The sequence below is a fragment of the Polyodon spathula genome, chromosome 10 (assembly GCF_017654505.1).
Source record: "Polyodon spathula isolate WHYD16114869_AA chromosome 10, ASM1765450v1, whole genome shotgun sequence".
NCBI lineage: Eukaryota > Metazoa > Chordata > Actinopteri > Acipenseriformes > Polyodontidae > Polyodon > Polyodon spathula.
This window is the reverse complement of record NC_054543.1, coordinates 23844683-23864768: the sequence shown is the minus strand read 5'-3', so window position 1 is coordinate 23864768 and position 20086 is coordinate 23844683. Positions and strand designations below refer to the sequence as shown.

The window sequence follows — 20086 nt, the reverse complement described above, 5'->3', positions numbered from 1 at the left end:
ATGCCAGATACCACGAGTTTATTTATAATCCAAAGTCTGATGATGACAGTAAAGAAATGGAGGGCTGGCAATACACAACGATGTGTATTGCACAGTTCAATAAACAACAGGTTGAGGTCCTGAAATAATAGATACAGTTAAACACACGCACAAAATACAGCTCCTGTCACAAGTCCAGAGTGAGTGCTGTAGTGCTTGTGGTGAAATACAATTTAAATCCATGAACAATGGTGTTGTGCTGGCCTTTAGCCATCTAATAACAAACAGTACAATTAGACTCGACAAACAAACAAAACACATATGGTTATATTTTTCTCGTCCTTCAGCATTCTTTTAACCATAAATAAATGAACAGATCACCTAGGCACGTCACCTATTTGTACCTCCAGTCACTCTCCCTTGGTTAACGAGTGCAGACGTTTTTCCTCCAATCCGCGGTTGCCACATCGCTTTCCCTCAGGGACAATGTCTTAATGTACCGCAGCTGAGCCCCCTTATTAGAATGCCGACTTCCACCTAACCCTGGGAATGAATTGTCAGGCCATCTAGTCCGGGGCACTTTGTTCCCTTTACGCTGCGTCCTCACAGGTCGGGAGGGAGATTTATTACCAAGAATCAATCTGTTTCTGTCACAAGGAATCAACAATAAAATGTGATAATCACTGAATAAAAAACAAAAACATGCATTAATAACTAAAAAGTTCCAGCCATTTTCAGTTAAGAGTTCCCTTTATAAATACAAAAATGTGTCGGAACATGTTGCTGAGGACAGCAGCATGTCTGTATCTGCACTTCTCCAGCATGTTGCTGCTGTTTTTGATTCACAAAGCAATAAACCAACAAGAAATATGAGTTGCAGCAGTACCCAATGTATATAGGCTGCAGACAGCAACCAATTACCAAAGGAATATAGGACAGGGAGTAATCAATAGTCAATAGAAAATACAACTGAAAGCATGATGTATATATGATTGTACATTGCACTATAATGTGCATCGAGAAAGATTAATTATTATAAAGCAATCAAATTTTTAATGAGATTCTGCCATTTCCCAACACATAAAAATACAAGCAGAAGAGATCTAGTCCAGCAATGCACAAGAGAAACAAATGTTTGTTTGTTTTTTGTTTTTTTGTTTTTTTTTCTGGGTAGCTCCAGACAGTGCATCAAACAAGCCTGTTACACTCTCCCCCTCCTAAACCCCAGCGATGGGATTCAGCTGATTCGAATCATGGCAACGTACAGGGATTCGGTTATTTTCTTGTTTTGATCCAGTGGCTGCACATCATAAATCTGACAAGATTTATTCATCACAGTGAATACAGGGGAATTGAGGAAAAAAATAACAATATTGTAGTTATGAGGTCTAGCTTTTACAAATATAGATTGTATTATAAATTACAATGTTCCTTCACACATTAAATACACATTTTAATAAGAAGAAAGAAGTGTGTTACTAGAATGAAGGTTGAAAATGCTGAATGTATACATAATACAATTAACAATGGAGCAACGTTGTAATACATTTCTTGCAATAAGAGTTTCTGATAATTACCGTATTATTAGAATGCCTTCAGCGTAACAGAAGGGGGGCCTGTGATAACATTGCTGTTGCAATGGTAATGAGAAGTAAGAAAAGAGATTCTAAAGCCTCAAATTTGACTCCTTGAGACAACTTGGATAAGCCCCAGGGCCTTGTCAAAATTAACTTGTGTTTTAGCACCTTGAACTTTATGGAATTTTAATGGAATAACAAAATAAATTTCGCAACATACAAGTAGAGCTTGATAAGCAAGTTTCTAACAAATTAGAACAAATTACTGAAATATGCAGACCTGTCAACTCTCCCTTATTTGTCGAGACTCTTCTGCTTTTTGGACAATTCTCCCAGACAACTCCTGGGACAGATTTTCTCCCGTATTTTGCTCAAAACTACTGTTAAACACCCTTATGTCAGCAAACCTTCAATTTCTGTGGTCTCTGTGGTTACTGCAATCCCTGTCTGTAGCAGGGTTTAGGACCCAGGGGATCCCTGTAGCAGGCATGCATTCAGTGCACAATGCAAGCTCACATACTTGACCATCTATGATAGCTTACTTTATGAGGCTCACACACTGCACCGCTTTCCCACCATGCCCCTCACTACAGGGGAAGCAGGGAAACGGTAAAAATGGTATGATTCTCATCCCTTTGCCCGTCCTACACCCCCGCCACCCAAAAAAAAAAACTCCCGATTTTGATAACAAATGGAGTACTGTGGTGTCTGTCTACACACAAGAGACAGGGCCTTCTCACTAATTTACTTTCCAAAATCGAGACTAGAGACACGTACCGAGACACAGCTTTTGCTTTCAGCCATTTGATCCTTTTTGACTTTTTAAATTAGCCCTTCGTTCAAAACAGGACAGAATTTATTATTATATCAAAAGGCAACAATACATTGTCTGGAATTCCACCTTAACTAACAGATGGTTGAAATTCAGTATTAAGAAAAAAAAAAAAATGCTTTTCGGATATTCATTTGTTAAGTTTGTTAATAGAATGATGTTTTCGCTTATGAGTTGTAACAAATGCATTTGTACTGTGGGCTAAGTTTTGAGATGCAGTCGTGTTTTTTGTATAGAAACGTTTTCATACTAATTTTTGTGTTTGATAACATTTATTTAAAAATCTAATTGATGCCTATGATTAATATGTTTTGTGACTAATTTGAAGTTATTAACATGTTTAACTATTAACTAAACTGAGTTATTAATCAAATTGATTAACCTTGCTATGTCTTTTTCATAGTCAACTTAAACTAACATTACAATATGTTTTGCTGAAAGAAACAGTTTTTAAACCGATTCAGATTTTGCTGCTTATGTATGTATTTTTATTCAGTTTTTCTTTAGTGCTTTCATCTATTTCACAGTCTTGTATCAGGGCCTAGTAAATCCTAGTGCTGGCACTGCATAGTAAAACTGCAAAATTGCAGTGCAAAATTACAGTGGCAAACTTTTACAAGGGACAATACAGCAGCAGAGATGATAAGGTTGCAATGCCCCCCTCCCCCGGTGCATGAGATTAGGAATGTCAGCAGCAGTAGTAGATTTGCATGCCTATTCTATTTTGTGATAAGCAAGTTTCAAGGTGGAGAGGAAGCTTGGGTCCCTACAGCCCTACCTCATTGAAATATTCAGTAGCTGCCTTACCTAAAGGGATTGCTTCTGACTGCGTGGGCAGTTAATGCTCGTTTCACACAATGCTGAACTAACATGGACTTTAGACATGGACCCTGAACCCAAAGTATTGCGAAGATAAAACCATGCAGAATACAGGATAGAATGGTGTCTACCAAGGTCAACATCTTAGCAGAATCAAGGTGGTATATTTTAAAAGACTCCATTCTTTAATTATATCCCATGGTTTTTAATTTTTAGTTAACCTAATTTTTAGTTAAAGCGAACCTTGGTATGTGTTTGAAACACCTTAACTAATGTATTGCTTAGATTCACTTTGTATGTCAGTTTCTGTCTAATGTCTAATTTCTGAGTACATCAGCCACAGTGTAACTATTAAGGCCACCTATGTATTCAATATTAAGACCACCATATGCAGCCACTGTTAAATTGTCTCTTTAATTAGACCAATGTGCTGTAAAAACTACCGAACCCTCTGAAAACCTGGATGCAACATGATGTAACATTTGAACAGCTTGCATAGAAAAAAACATCTTAAACAACATCTTAACAGCTCAAAAATCTCTGACAAATATTTTGACTTCAGTAGTGAGGCCACCTTCCTTTAACAGCAAGGTTGTAATAAAGTCTTTCAAAACTCCAGAGTGAGGACAGGGAAACAAAGGCTTTGTTCTTGAAAGTAAGACACTTCTTAGAGCAGTGTGCTCTTTGACAGGAAAGGAGAAAGTCCTTCTCATGAAGGAATTATGGGAAATGATATGCACTGCTAAGTGACCTGGAAAGACACCTGAACAAAGGGGCAAGGTGTCAGGGGCGTCACTACTGAAGTCAAAATATTTGTCAGAGATTTTTGAGCTGTTAAGATGTTGTTTAAGATGTTTTTTTCTATGCAAGCTGTTCAAATGTTACATCATGTTGCATCCAGGTTTTCAGAGGGTTCGGTAGTTTTTACAGCACATTGGTCTAATTAAAGAGACAATTTAACAGTGGCTGCATATGGTGGTCTTAATATTGAATACATAGGTGGCCTTAATAGTTACACTGTGGCTGATGTACTCAGAAATTAGACATTAGACAGAAACTGACATACAAAGTGAATCTAAGCAATACATTAGTTAAGGTGTTTCAAACACATACCAAGGTTTGCTTTAACTAAAAATTAGGTTAACTAAAAATTAAAAACCATGGGATATAATTAAAGAATGGAGTCTTTTAAAATATACCACCTTGATTCTGTTAAGATGTTGACCTTGGTAGACACCATTCTATCTTGTATTCTGCATGGTTTTATCTTCGCAATACTTTGGGTTCAGGGTCCATGTCTAAACCTCCTTTTAAACTCACCCCTGCATCTGATCACATTTCTGGAAATGAGCAGGGGCCCTTGATGGGAAACTAAAGGCTCTCGAAACTGTCTTTTCTGAGTCACTGTTTTTTAAGTATTTGGGGATTTTAACTACTTAACATTCAAACTGGAAAATCACCTGTTATAATCCACTGGTAGCAGTGGAAGCAACGTGACCAGGAAAGATGAAAGTATAGGAAGGAGAAAAGGGAATGACTGGAGGAAACTCATAAGAAATGCTACAAAGGACTGGGCAGTTCCGCATATTATACAACTCCACAGGTAGAGTCTAGCTTCTGCGTATAGAGTAGAGGACAGGATGACAGAGAAGAATGGGGTCTTAAAAAGTGTATAAAGGTACCCTAATAACCCTTTACTGCAGTATATTATGATGAATGAATAGCAAAGTTTAGTAAAGAAAATGGAAAGTAAAGAGGATGTAATGGTATTACAAAATATAAGTTTTTGAGGAATTGCAGTTAGAACTTCTCTGAATGATTGCAAACACTATGAAAAGTAAAGGGAAAGTAAAAAATGATACAAATGTTTGACGCCACTTTCTGCTTAATCATCTGAAGCAGCGTCTATGTGTGTTGTGTCAGATGCTAACTGTGCTTCTTGTTTGGTTTGTGTAGCGTATTGACGCTGGTGACTAGGAATAAAGGATGGGGATGCTATTTTGGGAATGGGATGAGACGGTTCCCCAGACTGGCAGGCTGACAGCAGGCCAAGTGAGGTGCTTCATGATGGGCTGGTGCAGTGTCATCAATAAACAGCTAGTACTGGCAACCAGCTCAAGATAAACACTGCAGTCTATGCCAGAGGAGTTTGGTGACTGATGGGAGGAAGGAATATCACAAAGGTGAAACCCAGCTAAACTGGCCTGCTTGTTCACACCATGGCAGATGGCAGCAATACAATACATCTTCTAGCCCTGCTAGAGCTCAGAAAGCTAAACAGAAAGGGGTTATAACATGGGCTTATAATTGAAACATTCATATATTATATTTATGTGGCTAAGCAAGATGTACAGTGTGTGTGTGTGTGTGTGTGTATATATATATATATATATATATATATATATATATATATATATATATATATATATATATATATATATATATATTATATATATATATATATATTATATATATATATATATATATATATATATATATATATATATATATATATATAAAGGTGCAGTATGTCATTTGTTTCCATATTTAAGAAGGTTGTTACATATATTGTAAGGAAACAACTTTCTTAAATATGGGGAAAAAAATGACATACGCACCTTCAAATGTTTCAAAACAATTTTTAAACAACAGATGTTTTACACATTTAACCTATAATGAAAGGAGTAACAACCAAACCTTTCTAATAGAGTTAGTGGATGGTGTGAGTCTGTGTGTGTGTCGACATGTCTGTGTATGTGCCGATATAACCCGTTTACAGTTAGGATATTATATACGGATTTAGTATTAATATAAAAGTTAAGCAAATACTGCTAGGAATGTTTCTGTACATAACCCATCTTTATTTAGTGAGTTTTTCATTGGAAAGAGGGAAAAGGTTGATGAAGAGAACACTGTGCAGAAGCTGAGGTACATGGTTGAGTTTTTGAACCTCTATCTTGCTTCCCTGGCTCTCTTTATCAAACACTTGTTAAAATATCTTGCAGAAATATATAACACACAACATTTAAAAAGATATACAGGTAAGAACAATGACAGGATATTTTTGTAAAAACGTTATGCAATAAATACCCCCTACTAAAAGAATTGCACCTTGAACACCCATTCCAGGGCAAAAGTGGTTAACTTTTCAGATAGCTGCAGATAACTTTAGTTAAGGAGAGGTTATCCAAGAAAACTCTAAAACAGGGATAAATATAATTCACTATCTAATGTATTAAATTCAGAGAACCGGCACAATTAGTTACCATGCCAACATAATCACTATAAATATACAGTACTTCCACAGTTAGTCTCCTTTTTAAACACAGCTTCCCTTGAAAAGCGGTTTGTTAACTGTTCTGAAATGCGGGAGGCTGTTTTTCATTTCCGCACAGATAGAAGGAAGTATAAACTTTAATATACAAAGTATTGCAGAAATTAAACAATCAGTCAGTATCACCTGGTACCCTCGGGAATGATTACTTTTGGATCACGCACTCGCTGCCCATAATAAAAGGAGTAAACCTTTATAAGTGTGACCACATATATATTTCAACGGTAACCAGGCACTACCTGATTGTTCAATACATCAAATATATTTTTATATTGGAATACCCTTTTTTATATACCATTGAAAACTTTAATAGCTAACCATTGCTGTTAAAAGCTATGGAAACTGAATCAGTTTTTTAAAGCTAAATAAATACTCTACCTAAAAGGCTGGCAGTTCTGTATAATGTCTACAGCAAGCCTTCTGTTTCCAGTCTTCTAATTGCAGATCTAATCATTTGAATAATAAAATTGCTCTTCCTGTACAGTATTATATAGACAGTCTGAAAGATGGCTTTGACTGTCTCTGCCTGATCTGGATGCTTAAAAGACCATCAGCTCTCTACTGTGGTGCATCTCAAAGACTACATGGCTAATTAGACTGACAGGAAAGAAACGGCAAGAAGACGTGTTTAATTTGCTGCAGCCAGACCCGCCAGACGCAAAGCTGGTCTCTGGCGTGTGAAAGTGTCAGGATTGCTTGTTTGTGCCCCGCAGGGGGTGAGGAGGGAGGGAGGGGAGGGTTTAGCGTCCAGCTGAAATCTGTAATTCAGCTTCAGTGACAATAGACAGGCACAGCAACAGCTGACGCGCAAAACAATAAGGTTTCCCATGCCAGGAGAGAATCTGTTCACATGGGAACAGGCCATAGATTGTTTTCGGTTTTTATCCACAGATCAAAAACCTCTTAACAAAAGTTCTGGAAAATCTGTGGGTCCTGGGGGCTCCCTTGTTAAAGACATGGCTGTATGGTGTGCATGGTGAGTCATATAGTCAGGGGAGTGCCAAGGGCTCCGAGGTCTCCCCTGGTAAAGGCACTGCCGTGTGGCGTGCAGGGTGAGTTATAGTCAGGGTAGTGCATGTTCCTGGTTGCGCAAAGTTGCCATTCTTCACTATGGATTTCAGGGAGTGTCACATTGGCTGTGACATTAGGAAGGTAACAAAGCCCAGTTGTGTTTCACCATCTCCAAAACTGTACATCTTGAAAGCCTTTTTCTAATGCATTTTTATTTGTTCTAGATGCATATCTCTTAGGGCAATTGGGGAAGCGATTCCTTCAATCTTTAGTTAACTCCTCTTTTTTGAAAGAAGATGAAGTAATGCTGCTATGACAGAAAAACAAAACACCTTGAGATTCTTTAAAGAGTACGTAGCAGGGTTCTGAAAAATATAGCGTACTACATCCCCATGGTTGCACAACTGTTTAAATCATGTACCTGTAAGTTTTCTTTTCATTATTAAAATCCTGACAATTTATTACACTTTTTACAACTTTTTAAAGTCTGTTTCAAAGCTTTTTTCAAAATGGCTACTCTAGCACACTGGAATTTGAGATCTGTCCTCTAAATAATTGCAGGAAGAGTGAAAAAAAAAAAAACTTAACAAGTGCTCTGGCTTTTCTGCTCCTTACCACATCATGGATCTTTATTGCTTACTGTTTGACAATGTGGGCAATAATCCTTACACTATCAGTGCACTAGAATGGCCATTTTGAAAAGAGCTTTGAGACAGACTTTAAAGGTATAAGTGTAAAAAGTTGTCAGGACGTTAACAATGAAAAGAAAAATTACAGGTATGTTATTTAAATAGTTTTTATATAGTAACACGTTGGGACGTGTAACGTTGTATTTTTCGGAACCCTGCTACTTACTCTTTAAGAAAACTTTAAAAAAAAACTTAGTTGTTTTGTAAAATTTACAGATGTTTTACCTCTATAACAAAAAATAGGAGTTATTTAAAGAATGGTGTAAACACTTTGAAAACATGGTCCATAGTGTAATACCAGATATCATGTTATAAAATGAAAATAGTTTGATAAAACTGTGTTTTCGAAACTACACATGTGAGATCTATACAGTGAATGGTTGTACATTACTAGGGTCAGAAAGTCCAACAAATCCACATTTACACCAGCTTTCAGATCCTCTCTCATAGTTTTTGCATTGCGTCGAGTGCTGCTCGAAAGGTTGGCTCCTGCTGAGCAAGCCAGATTGCAGGAAACACTCCTTCCAATCCTGGTTTAGAAACATAGCCCATTCTCTGCCTTATTCCTTCATAAATATAATGAGCTGCCTCTGCAGTTTAGAAAGCAATAATGATGCAAGTGTCTTTTAATATTTGAATTAGTTCTCTCTGTGTCTCTCAACGAAAGGGGATTTGGTATATCTTTGCATAAGTCTGTCTCACTCTCTCCTGGGGAGCTTTTATAATAAGGCCAAGCCTCTCCATCTCCCCTGACAGGACACAGAAAAAGAATGCTTTCAATCCCATAATGCTTTATTGACATGACAACCAAACTTTGGTTTTAAATTGTTTTTTATTCATTTTAGAATTGTGATTTTTGGGTTTTTTGTTTAAAAAAAAAAAAAAAAAAGACCTGCTTTGAGAATCTGGTCCACTTGACTATCTCCCCCTTTCCCTCTCATTTTGTTCTGTTAAAAGATAATGCACACATTTGTTTTGGTTGAAGCCAAATTCTTACCTGTGCTTTACCATGCTTTATTACACTTCGCTGTACTTTTACTGTGGTAAAGTTTGAGAAGGCAGCATCTGTGTAAAACCCTAATCCTTAATTCATGCTTTTTATTCCAAACCTTTAATTGTAATCTTAAAATCACTATTAGGTTACAAATATGATGTTGTAATTTCTGTGCAAAAGATGCTTTTTAGATCTTGGATGTTCCGGGTGAATTTAGCACTGGACTATTCAACAGCCAGGAGAATACAGGTCTTAGTTCAAAGTGGCGGAGAGGCTGCTTCAATGAAGGAAGGTGTCTGTGTGTGTCTGCAGCTTAAGCTATATACAGTAGATAGAGACTACTGACCAAACTCATATCACTTGTGACCTGAGCAGCCAGACTGGAAACCAGACCTCCGGAAATGAGACGTATGAGAGGCAAATAAATTATCCTGCTGTCTGTCTGTGGCACCTTGCTCCCCAAATAGGAACCCAGACCTCCACAGGTGAAAGATATGAGAGGCTATTGAATCAGCCTGCTATGGGAGCACAGCATGGGAGAACCAGTCTTCCTTGTTGTGAATGTAGCTCTCTTGGGCGCCTTTGAAAACCAGCTGGGCACCTCTCCAGATCATTGGCTCTCATGAAGAGATTGAATCACCAAGAAGAGCATTCCATCCCTTTCCAGCAGGGCCGCTCAGAGCTCCCTGTCATGTGAAGTCCCTGGTAGTCAGAGATCTGCATGAAAAACTAATACACTGAGGACCTCACTGAGGAATACTCTTCAAATGATACTTTTGTTTGATCATGGAAAGAACTTTTTTAAGTGTTTAACCAAAAAAGTTGTGCCTTACTCCGATGCTTTGCGTTGCTTTTTAGGCTGCAGTTTGAACATTAAAATGACAGTGCATCACCCTGCTCTTACAGTGTTACAGTTTCTCAGCCTCAGAACATTGGAAGACAACACAACTTACCTCTGATGTCTTACAACCACCATAAAAAAACAAAACAAGTAAGGTAATTTTGATATCACCTTTGTTGAGTGGTTGAAAACAACCAGAAATCAGCACAGAAAGAAGCAGCATGGATTTCATTCCTGTTCATGATCGTGGTTGAAAAAAAAAAACACATTAATGTCATACTGTTTAAAATGAATGAGTCAAGGAGATGGAGGACATTAATGAGGGAGAGAGAGAGAGAGAGAGAGAGATGGAGGCAGAGCTCACTACAATCCTGACCTGAATACACTCTGCCTGCCATTCAGTTCTGGGTATCTCTCAAGCAGGCAGATTATGTGAAGTTTGTGTTGTTATTTGAATGCTCCAATATTCACTGGGTGGGCTAGTTTGAGACAACTTATAAAACTCACTGACCCGAGCAGCTGGATTAGAATCCAGGCTTCCAGAGGCCTGGTCATTTGCTGTGACCTTTAGCAGATAAAATTTACTCACCATCATTCCTGGAAACCTGATTTTGAACTAACAGCTTCTAAAGCAGTTACCTGTGCAAATGAATAATTGGAGTCCATTATTGGAGAATAAGAACACAGCAATGGACATCAAAAATGCCATAAAGCACTACACCAAAGATCAGGAGGTTTATTAGTCATCTTAAACCAGGGACTTGTTTTATAATCATCTCTTAATAGTGGACTAAACAAGCCACCTGGTACATGTACTGAGAAATGAGAATGGAGCCATGCTTATACAAACTGGCGCTGTAAAAACAACAAAAAAGAAGAACGGGCTTGTTCTCACAATTTCTGTGGATGATAATTTCAGGCATTGATTTGTTCCAAATGCACAACCAACACCAAATGTACAAAATGGATAATTAGAATAATGTTGCATGTGGTCTAATGCTCCCCAGGCTGTCGTACATTAACTCATCTTCCAAAGCACATGAATGGAAAGTGTTGTCCAAATATACGCAGGGGTTCAATGCAATATATGAAAAAAACATTCATGCAGAATATATTTGAATTAAACACTGCCTTTGGCCAACCTTATAGCAGTTTGTTCTGCTGATTTGTACCATCTTGTTCACTGGTTATTGATTTGTCTGCTGAAGGCTGCATCCATGGATCCAGGATTATGTCCACACAAACTGAACACATCTACAGTCATAATGGATCTCCTCCTAATGGCTGATGAGTTGATAATACCTACCTCTCCACTACAGAGCTTGCTCTTTAGTTGAATGGTAAGACGTTCGTCTCTGAACTGTATGGTTTGTGGTTCTCATCTAGCTCTTTCAGTTCAATTCAATGGGCTGAGATTCCAATTAATCACACAGTATTTTCACAATTCTCTTATTAAACAAAATAATGGTTATATATATATATATATATATATATATATATATATATATATATATATATATATATATATATATATATATATATATATATATATATAAGATGATAGGCCTTTATAGTGTTAAATATTTCCTTAACCAAAGTCCTGTAGACTCTTTTTTTATTTCTCTAAACTTTAGGCCATTAATCAATGAAACCCTACAGTCAAACTTACAAAAACTCACAATCTATATAGGCATAAAATGAAGACTTACATCACAAAGACTTTTAAATCTTACAGTCTTTGCATGTTGAGACTAGTTTAACTAAAGAGCAGGGGTGTCAAACTTCTAGAGGGCTCCGTGTCTTTTGGCTTTCATTCCACCAGAGCTCTCATTTACTTTATTGTTCAATTATTTGATTAATTGGACAAATTTAACACCTCTCCAGACCTCTAAATGTTTCTTAGGTAGTGTACCTTGAATCAAGTGCATTTTTAAATCATCAACTGAACAAATAATTAGATCCATTATTTTAACTGAGAGTTAAGTTGGAATGAAAACAAGAAGACCCTGTGGCCCTCAAGGACTGGAGTGCCACCCCTGCTCTAGATTTTCCTTCACAAAATTTTCAGAATTATAAGAGGCTGCTGTGAAAAACAGCAGCAGTGTGCGACATTGTATAGATACCAGAAGTGATCTGTTGTAAGCTGCATTGCAAAAGTGTTGGAAATCATAATTACTGACTGATAACTAACAGTATGCTAACTGTCTTCCTCTCTCTCTCTCTCTCTCTCTCTCTCTCTCTCTCTCTCAATGATTGTGTTAGTCTTTCGTTCTGGCACAGTAATGTAGCTAACTGTTTAGCCTTCTGTTTAGCCTTTGAGATCACAGGTAAAACTGACCTCTTGCTTCCAGTAGGTGGTGAATTGGCATATCAGGAAGTGATAAGTATTTGTGAGCAAACACACAGCTGTGATTACTTACAGGGTCCCAATACCCATGAAATACCTGTCGTAGAGTAATTATAATGGCTTGTAAAAAGCACAAAAGCATGTCAATATCTCTACGCTGTTACCTTCCATTCATTACTTTGAGTGGCTACATCAATATCACACGTGTCGTTGCAGGTTGTATACGGACCTTAAGTGTCATTTATTGACACAGAAGTATGAAATTTACTGCAATAAAAATTTGATTCCCAGTACAATAACACTGAACCACACACACTGAACAAAGGTGTTTTTTTTTTCTAGATCGTGTGATTACAAGCCAGTAATTGATGTACTTTTTTTATTCTAAAATTTTAAATATCAGATTTATACACTATACAAATTAGAAAATCCTCTAGTCTGAAATGTATGCAAACTTACATCTTTAAATTTCCACTTACACCTGAAGAAGACACTTCTGAGGTATTGGAAGCTATAGTTTGTATATGACATTTAATCTAATAAACATTTTATACCTGATGGATCATATCACCCAGTAGAATGTTTATTATCCCACAGGTAGATTCCCTCTAAAAGCTAACTGGACTTTAGAATCTTGAAACTCACTTTAAACAGAGCCCCCTAAAAGATAAAAATTATAACCTAAAAGTACATTAAAAAATGTCTTCAGAAACGCTTATTCGGTTTACAATAGCATTAACGTCTTCCGCAGTGGTCATTACCTGTAGATAATAATGACCTTGTCTTTCGTTAACTGCCCTCCCCATGGCCCATTATCTTGCAGGTAATGATAGCTGTACAGACATTAATGTCTCTGCATGACCAATGCGTTCATCATCTCCCAGGCATTCCTGGATCAGCAGCGTTTGTGGAAAACCACCGCCGTAAAGAAAGAAAGCGCAGATGTGACAGAAACTGCTCATGATGGAGTGAGCCTGCAGACATGTGCAGCATATTGTGAGCAGTGGCCCAAATTGCTCAAGCCTTCATTCCTGGACAAGACACGGCTGTTTCCACACACATTGTGGGCTTTCATACTTAAATAAGAGAATCGTGAGAATACTGTGTGATGACTTGGCATATCAGCCCATTGAATGGGACTGAAAGGGCTGGATGAGAACCGCAAACGATAAGGTTCAGAGACGCACATCTTACCATTCAACTAAGGAGAAAGCTCTAAAGTTGTGAAGTATGTAAGGGTCTTAAGCAGTATTATGAACTCATCAGCCTCCAGGAGGAGATCCATTACAACCAACGTCGTAACCAGCTGCCATTCTACTATTCAGCCTCCAAATCTATGTTACACGGCAAACCAACAGAGAATATTAAGGAGTGTTTTGTAATTTACCATAATTTTTACATGAGCATCAGCAATGATAATGCAAAAACACAGGCAAGGACACGACCTTGGTGTCCTCACAGCTAGTTATGGCCATGATTACAACTATATACTGTATGTGTCTAGTTTGTGTGTAGATACTCCTGGAGCCATGGATACAGACTTTAGTAGACAAATCGATAACCAGCAAAGATGGTACAAATTAGCACAACAAGCTACTGTTGAGGTGGCCAAAGACAGTGTTTCATTCCAACATGTTCTGTATTAATGTTTTTTTATTATTATTTTATCCAGTGCATTCCTTATGAACCACGCGTCTATCTGGAATACAATTTTTGGGCAAGTTTGTTACTAATGAAGGAAATGATCGTTCAGATGAATTGTTTCTTTACAAGGTAAAGTCCACTGTGGATACTCTGCACAAACCAAACAGCTGTGCAGACCAACTGCAGGCAGAAGCCTCGCTGCAGGTAAATAATTCAGCTTGTAATCATCCTCATCTAAAAATAGGAATGCAACCAGCTAGGAAATGTTTCCCCCTCACTTGAAACAAGATGTGGCATTTCAATTTGGCTAAATAAAAATTTTATTTAAAAATCTGTACTTTAGCCACTAGTTAAAGAGTTCCCTGCAGCCCAGTGATGAGGGACTTTGGCAGTGTGGGAGTAAGTTGGACCTGGGTCAGGCAGCTTTACAACTTTTTAGACTCTTTTGGTATGCAAGCATCTCTAAATACACTTAAGGTTTTTAAATATCTTTTAGGGATCTTAATGAATTAAAACATGTAATGATTAAAAGTTAACTTTAATTAAAAGGACAACTCATTTAGAAGAGGATTGAGTGGTACTAAGACAACCTTCAATCACATGACAAGGGTCTATGAGATGGGAATCTTTGCTTACAAGTGACAGCCAAAAAGAAACTGTTTACTATGGAATTTACCCAGCAATCCTGATGGAGGTGTTAGCCAAACATTTGTCTCAAAGATGTCAAATGCAAAGCAATTAAAGGAGTTAACGACATTCAAAATATATATTTCAAAAGCAGTCATGCAGTAGCATGTACCTGTGTAACAGGGCAAGGAGCCCTGTGCATGTATTTATTTGTTTTAGAACGGGGTACCCCTCCGCCCCTGTGCAGTTTATTGTTTGTGTTTGTATTATTATTTATTTATTTGTAGATATGTATGATGGAGTAGCCATGCATTTTTGTTTTGTTATTGTTTTGTTTCTGGCAGAAGTGAGATTAAGCAGCTCGTCCTCTGCCAGTGTGGAAATAAAAAAAAAAAAACTTGGGCAGATTGTTAACCCCTCAGCCATAGCAAATAAAAGCCTGCACCTCTCTGCACTCTGGGTGGATGTTCGAAACAAAAAATATACCATAAACAGGATCAGTAAAAGCGATCTGCCCAGCCTGACCTGTGCGCTTGGTTTTTGTGTTTGTGATTTTTGTTTGTTTTAGGTTGGGGAGGTAGAAGTTGAAGTTGTGCTGGGATTGTGTCAGTGACAGCCAGGTGCATTTTCTTTAGGTTTAATAAGTGATGGAGCAGGAATCGATAAGAGGGGCAAGCCCCCTGATCCCTTCCAGACACTCAACATAGACCTATAAACAAAACTGGAGACCCCAAAACTTTAATGACTTACAGTTTTAAGATTCAATGACTTGAAAATTGCCATTCGAGCCCTGTCTATTCTAGTGAGTTTAAAAAAACAGACCCAAAGTTCTCTTGGTTCAAGTTATGTGTAACAAGTTATTAATGAGTGAGTTCTGAAGCGCAAGGTTTGTACTCACAGACACTGTTTTCTAAAGTATGAAGCTGTGTTTGGATGTAGAAAATGTAATACTGTGAGTGCTCGTGGTTTACTGCAGGAATCTTTCTTTAATCTGCTGGTTACCAACAATAATACCTCAGCGTGGGGCTAATAGGATGTTGCTGATTTGGAAAACCAAAGCTGCACCTTTGTGACGCCACGCCATAAACACTCTCAGCATGAAGCCATTGTGGGAGGTGTCAGCAGGGTGTGTTCTGCTTGTCTGTCCTGGAGCCCTGGGATTCATGCTGACTTCTTACAGAGATTCTAATAATCAGTGTTCCACCATGATTTCCCATGGTTCAGCCATGATTTATTTACATGATTGTGTCAGGGTGGGGTGTCTATTGTCAGATTCTTAGTTTTTTAGGCAAAGAATTCATGTAAAATGGTTCTTGGCTCCCTCTATTGCAGTCATGTGAGAATGTGACTGGAATGGAGGGACCTGTGGGCCTTAATCGGTGGGCCAATCAATTAATCAATTGGTCAGTGTGGTTTAAATGATCCAGGTGAGGATAAAAGGCTAAAGAAAGCCTAATAAGGGGCAGTAGGCTATTTGAATCAGAAGTTGTCTCGCACTGATGTAAATGCTTGGTAAACAAATGTATTTGAACCAGGGAAGGCTCTGTCTTACCAGTCTTAATCTGAATACTGTCAGTATTGTTAATATTGATGTTTGTGATTAAAAACAATAAAAGTGTGAAAAAGCACTACAAACTTTTTTGTGTGACTCCAGCTTTTGCCTGCTTACCAAGTCTTAGTAGCCAACATTGCAGACAGTTTTGGTTTAAAATAAAGCACAAATAATTCACTCTGTTCTGCAATGTGAAGATTTTTTAAGGAAACTGATGTGTTCCAATATACCAAGATATTTAATGAGCACAAAGCCTGACTGTGGTAAAACTTTTTTTTTGTTTTGTTGTTTTTTGTTTTTTTATATAGAAATGTAGAATCTCCAATTATTAAAAATTGTCTCCCAATTTGGAATGCCCAATGACTATAATTTTTGTCCTGCACTGTATCGATTCCCCACACAGCTCAGGGACCCAAGGCTCAGTGGCTATCCTCCAATCCCACGAGTCAATCTGCTTCTTTTTACACCCAGGAACTCGAGAGTGGATGTCCACAGGCTACTGACCCTCCGAGGACAAAGGCCAACCCAGCAAATCTCCACCCCAAGCTCACTTGATGCCTGACCTGTAGGGGTTGCCACAGTGTAAGGCACTGCATGCAGGTAATACAAATTTGCATTAGAAATACCATATGGGAGATACTGAAATTGAAGAAGGAATCTGTGAAAAAGATCTAGGAGTTCTGTTGACTCAGACATGTCTTCATCTATACCATGTAGGGAAGCTATAAAAAAGAAAAACAACAAAATGCTCTGATATATAGTAAAACGTGTTGAATTTAAAACAAGGGAAGTAATGTTAAAACTTTACAATGCATTAGTAAGACCTCATCTAGAATATTGTGTTCCGTTCTGGTCACCTCACTACAAAAATGATATTGCTGCTCTAGAAAGAATAAAAAGAAGAGCAACCAGAATTATTCCTGGTTTGAAAGGCATGTCACATGCAGACAGGCTAAAATAATTGGCTCTATAACACAGTTATTACACTTCTATTATATTTTAATACAACATGTATACAACATTAATAAGTATCACCTGAATATAAAGTGTTACTGGCACTTTTTTGCACAGAGAATTGTGGGAGTCTGGAACCAACTCCCCAATAATGTTGTTGAAGCTGACAAGCTGGGATCCTTCAAGAAGTTGCTTGATGAGATTATGTGATCAATAAGCTGCCAACAACCAAACTAGCAAGATGGGCTTGTTTGTAAACTTTCTTATGTTCTTATGAGGAGAAACAGATCCCAGCTCCCCAACACTGGGAGTGTCAAAGCCAATGCAGCCCCCCCTCCCCTCCCCTCCTCAGTGAAGACCAGCTGCATCACACAGCCAGGATAAGAACTTGCAATCTCTGGTTGCATGACTCACCCTGCATGCCACGCGGCAGTGTTTTTACCAGGTGCACCTGTAAAACTTCTCTTCCAATCAAACCTCAATCATAAATTTTAAGTAGAGAAATATTCTGGCTCATGTCTTTGTTAGTGCTGTAACTTATATGTAACACTGAAGATGGCACTGAGATGGGAAGTGTGTCAGTTCGGGGACATCACTGTTACTGACAACATATACACAAAGCCAGGAGCACACACTCTCTCACACACACAAACACACTCACCCCACACAGCATTTAACATGGATTGACTCAATTGATCCTCTTTTAAAACACATAAGTTTGTGAAAATGACATTGAGATACCTTATTTAATATCCTCTGTTACCTTTAGAGCAAATGGAGGGGAGAGCTGAGAGGTCATTCATTTGCTTCCATAGTTTGATAACACTATGTAACACAATTTTTGTTCCTGGGTAGTAAGTGTTATTTAATTGCTTATGCCTCAAAAGTATAGAAAATGGCTAATATACAAAAGATTTAGAAGTGAGTAGTAAATACAGTATAATCGTAAATCTCGAAAAACTACTCACTTCTAAATCTTTTGTAGTCATTTTTGTATTACTTTAGTACAAATACATGTTAATTTGGATTCATATGTTTTCTGACTTTATGTGAACGAAAAGACACACATTTGCCCATTTTCCCATTGGAAATAGTGATATTTTGAAATATCACTGTCCTGGTCACAAAAGCAAAGTTTGTGGGGAATAATAGCCATTTTCTATACTTTTCAGGCATAAGCAATTAGGAAATAACACTTACTACCCAGGAACAAAAAATAAATAAATAAATTGTTACACGGTGTAATAATAGTTTTTTCATAAGTATGGGTAATAAAAAAAAGATAGCAAAGCATCTATCAACTGATTAGGTTTTATAGATCCTGCCCTGACTCATTTCTTAAACAGACAGACATGCCTTCAAATAAAGGTAGCGAAGCATCTTTCAACTGACTACGTTTTACAGATCCTGCCCTGACTCATTCTTTAAAAGACAGACATGCTTTCAGCCAGCTGACATTGGGTCAGGGGTCAGGGGTCATGAGAGGGAGGGTGTTTTTGTGTAAACAAATCCCAGTGGACACTTAGGGGAGGAGAGCCTTTTATAGAATGTGAGACTAACCAGAGATAGCAGCAGACAATGTCTTCACTAGAAGGGACCCTAGAGAAACAAGGAACATTGAGGGAATGTTTTATTTCAACTGGACACTACCCTTATAAAAAAAAAAAAAAATAGTACCATCCTTAAATACTACAGTTTTCTAGAATATACAATACTATATACTTCAGTGTACTAAAAGGAAATATAGCGTAATTGGACAGTATTACAGTATTTTGGATATGTTGCATATATGTTACTATTACAAGTCAAGTAGACTTATGTTTCAACTAGTGCCTTCTTGAGTGGACTAATTAGTACGCTGCAAGGTAGACCAAGTTTTATAGTTTAGTTTAAAAAATTTTGCTGGACGGTATTTCCTTTTTTTAAACTTTCCACTTGGAAGTCCTGTTTTTGTCAATATTCTGGCTGCATATGGGTGATGAAAGCCTGCCTTAAGCAGTAGCTGCAGAGCAAATCCTGCATTGTGCTTTCAGGCTCCCCTCATGCGCGGTGCTCATAGCTCACTGCAGCTGAAACAGATGTGCAGCAGCTCAAGCCATCTGTTCTGGCTTGCCTGCCTGCTTGTAGCTTCCTTATGACCCCTCACACACAACCGGGGATCCTCTGATGAATCTGCTTTCAGATTTATTAGCCTCGAAAGAATGAATACATATTGCTGAGGCAGCATCTGTTTCTCTGCTTTTCTGTGTGTGTTTCAAGTCAAGTTAGAATGGATGGGTAAATAGTATAGAGCGTCTAGGGTATGCTAGACAGTTCTGGACGAATGTAGGGGTTTCATGTTCAAGCATTTCATTAATTCAAACATTTTGAATTAGCTAAACTATAAATGTATTATTTGTACTATCTTACAGAAAATAAACCCAGTACCCCATCCAATTACCTAAGCAAGGAAAAACAGTGTTATTTATTTCAGATCTCATTTCTGTGTGACATCATTTTATTACATTTACAAATTCTGTTATATGAACAAATACGACCATGGTCATTTCTTCCTCCTAATACATTTCAAGCAGTGTTTGAACATTCAAACATCTGTCCCAGCACTCACTGTAAACGTTGAAAGACCATGTTCTGTTTCTGAACACATCTAGACACGAAAAAGCTGCATCAAATTTCTTTTATAGATGAACTGGAGATGTTCGAATCCTTCAAATCTAAATTTGTACAGCTGATCAAAAAGGGATTATGGTGTGGTACGTGATACCTTTGCACTGAAAAGTATATATTATCTTTGAATTGGAAATGTTTTATAGTTTATATCTTTTCACTAATATACCTAAATAAATCTCTGTAGTGGAATCTGCAGAGTGGAATAAGTATCTTGGT

At 37.7% G+C, this 20086-nt stretch overlaps 1 protein-coding gene across 1 annotated transcript in view; it reads left to right on the top strand.

Annotated features, from left to right (window-relative positions):
* Nucleotides 1–16840, top strand: part of LOC121322009 (ADP-ribosylation factor-like protein 4C) — a 33082-nt gene extending 16242 nt beyond the window's left edge. The window contains exon 2 of the mRNA XM_041261436.1: nt 16718–16840. Within this exon, the coding sequence (XP_041117370.1) occupies nt 16718–16808 (91 nt within the window). The 3' untranslated portion in view covers nt 16809–16840. The remainder of the gene's footprint in view (nt 1–16717) is intronic.
* The last annotated feature ends 3246 nt before the right edge of the window (nt 16841–20086 follow it).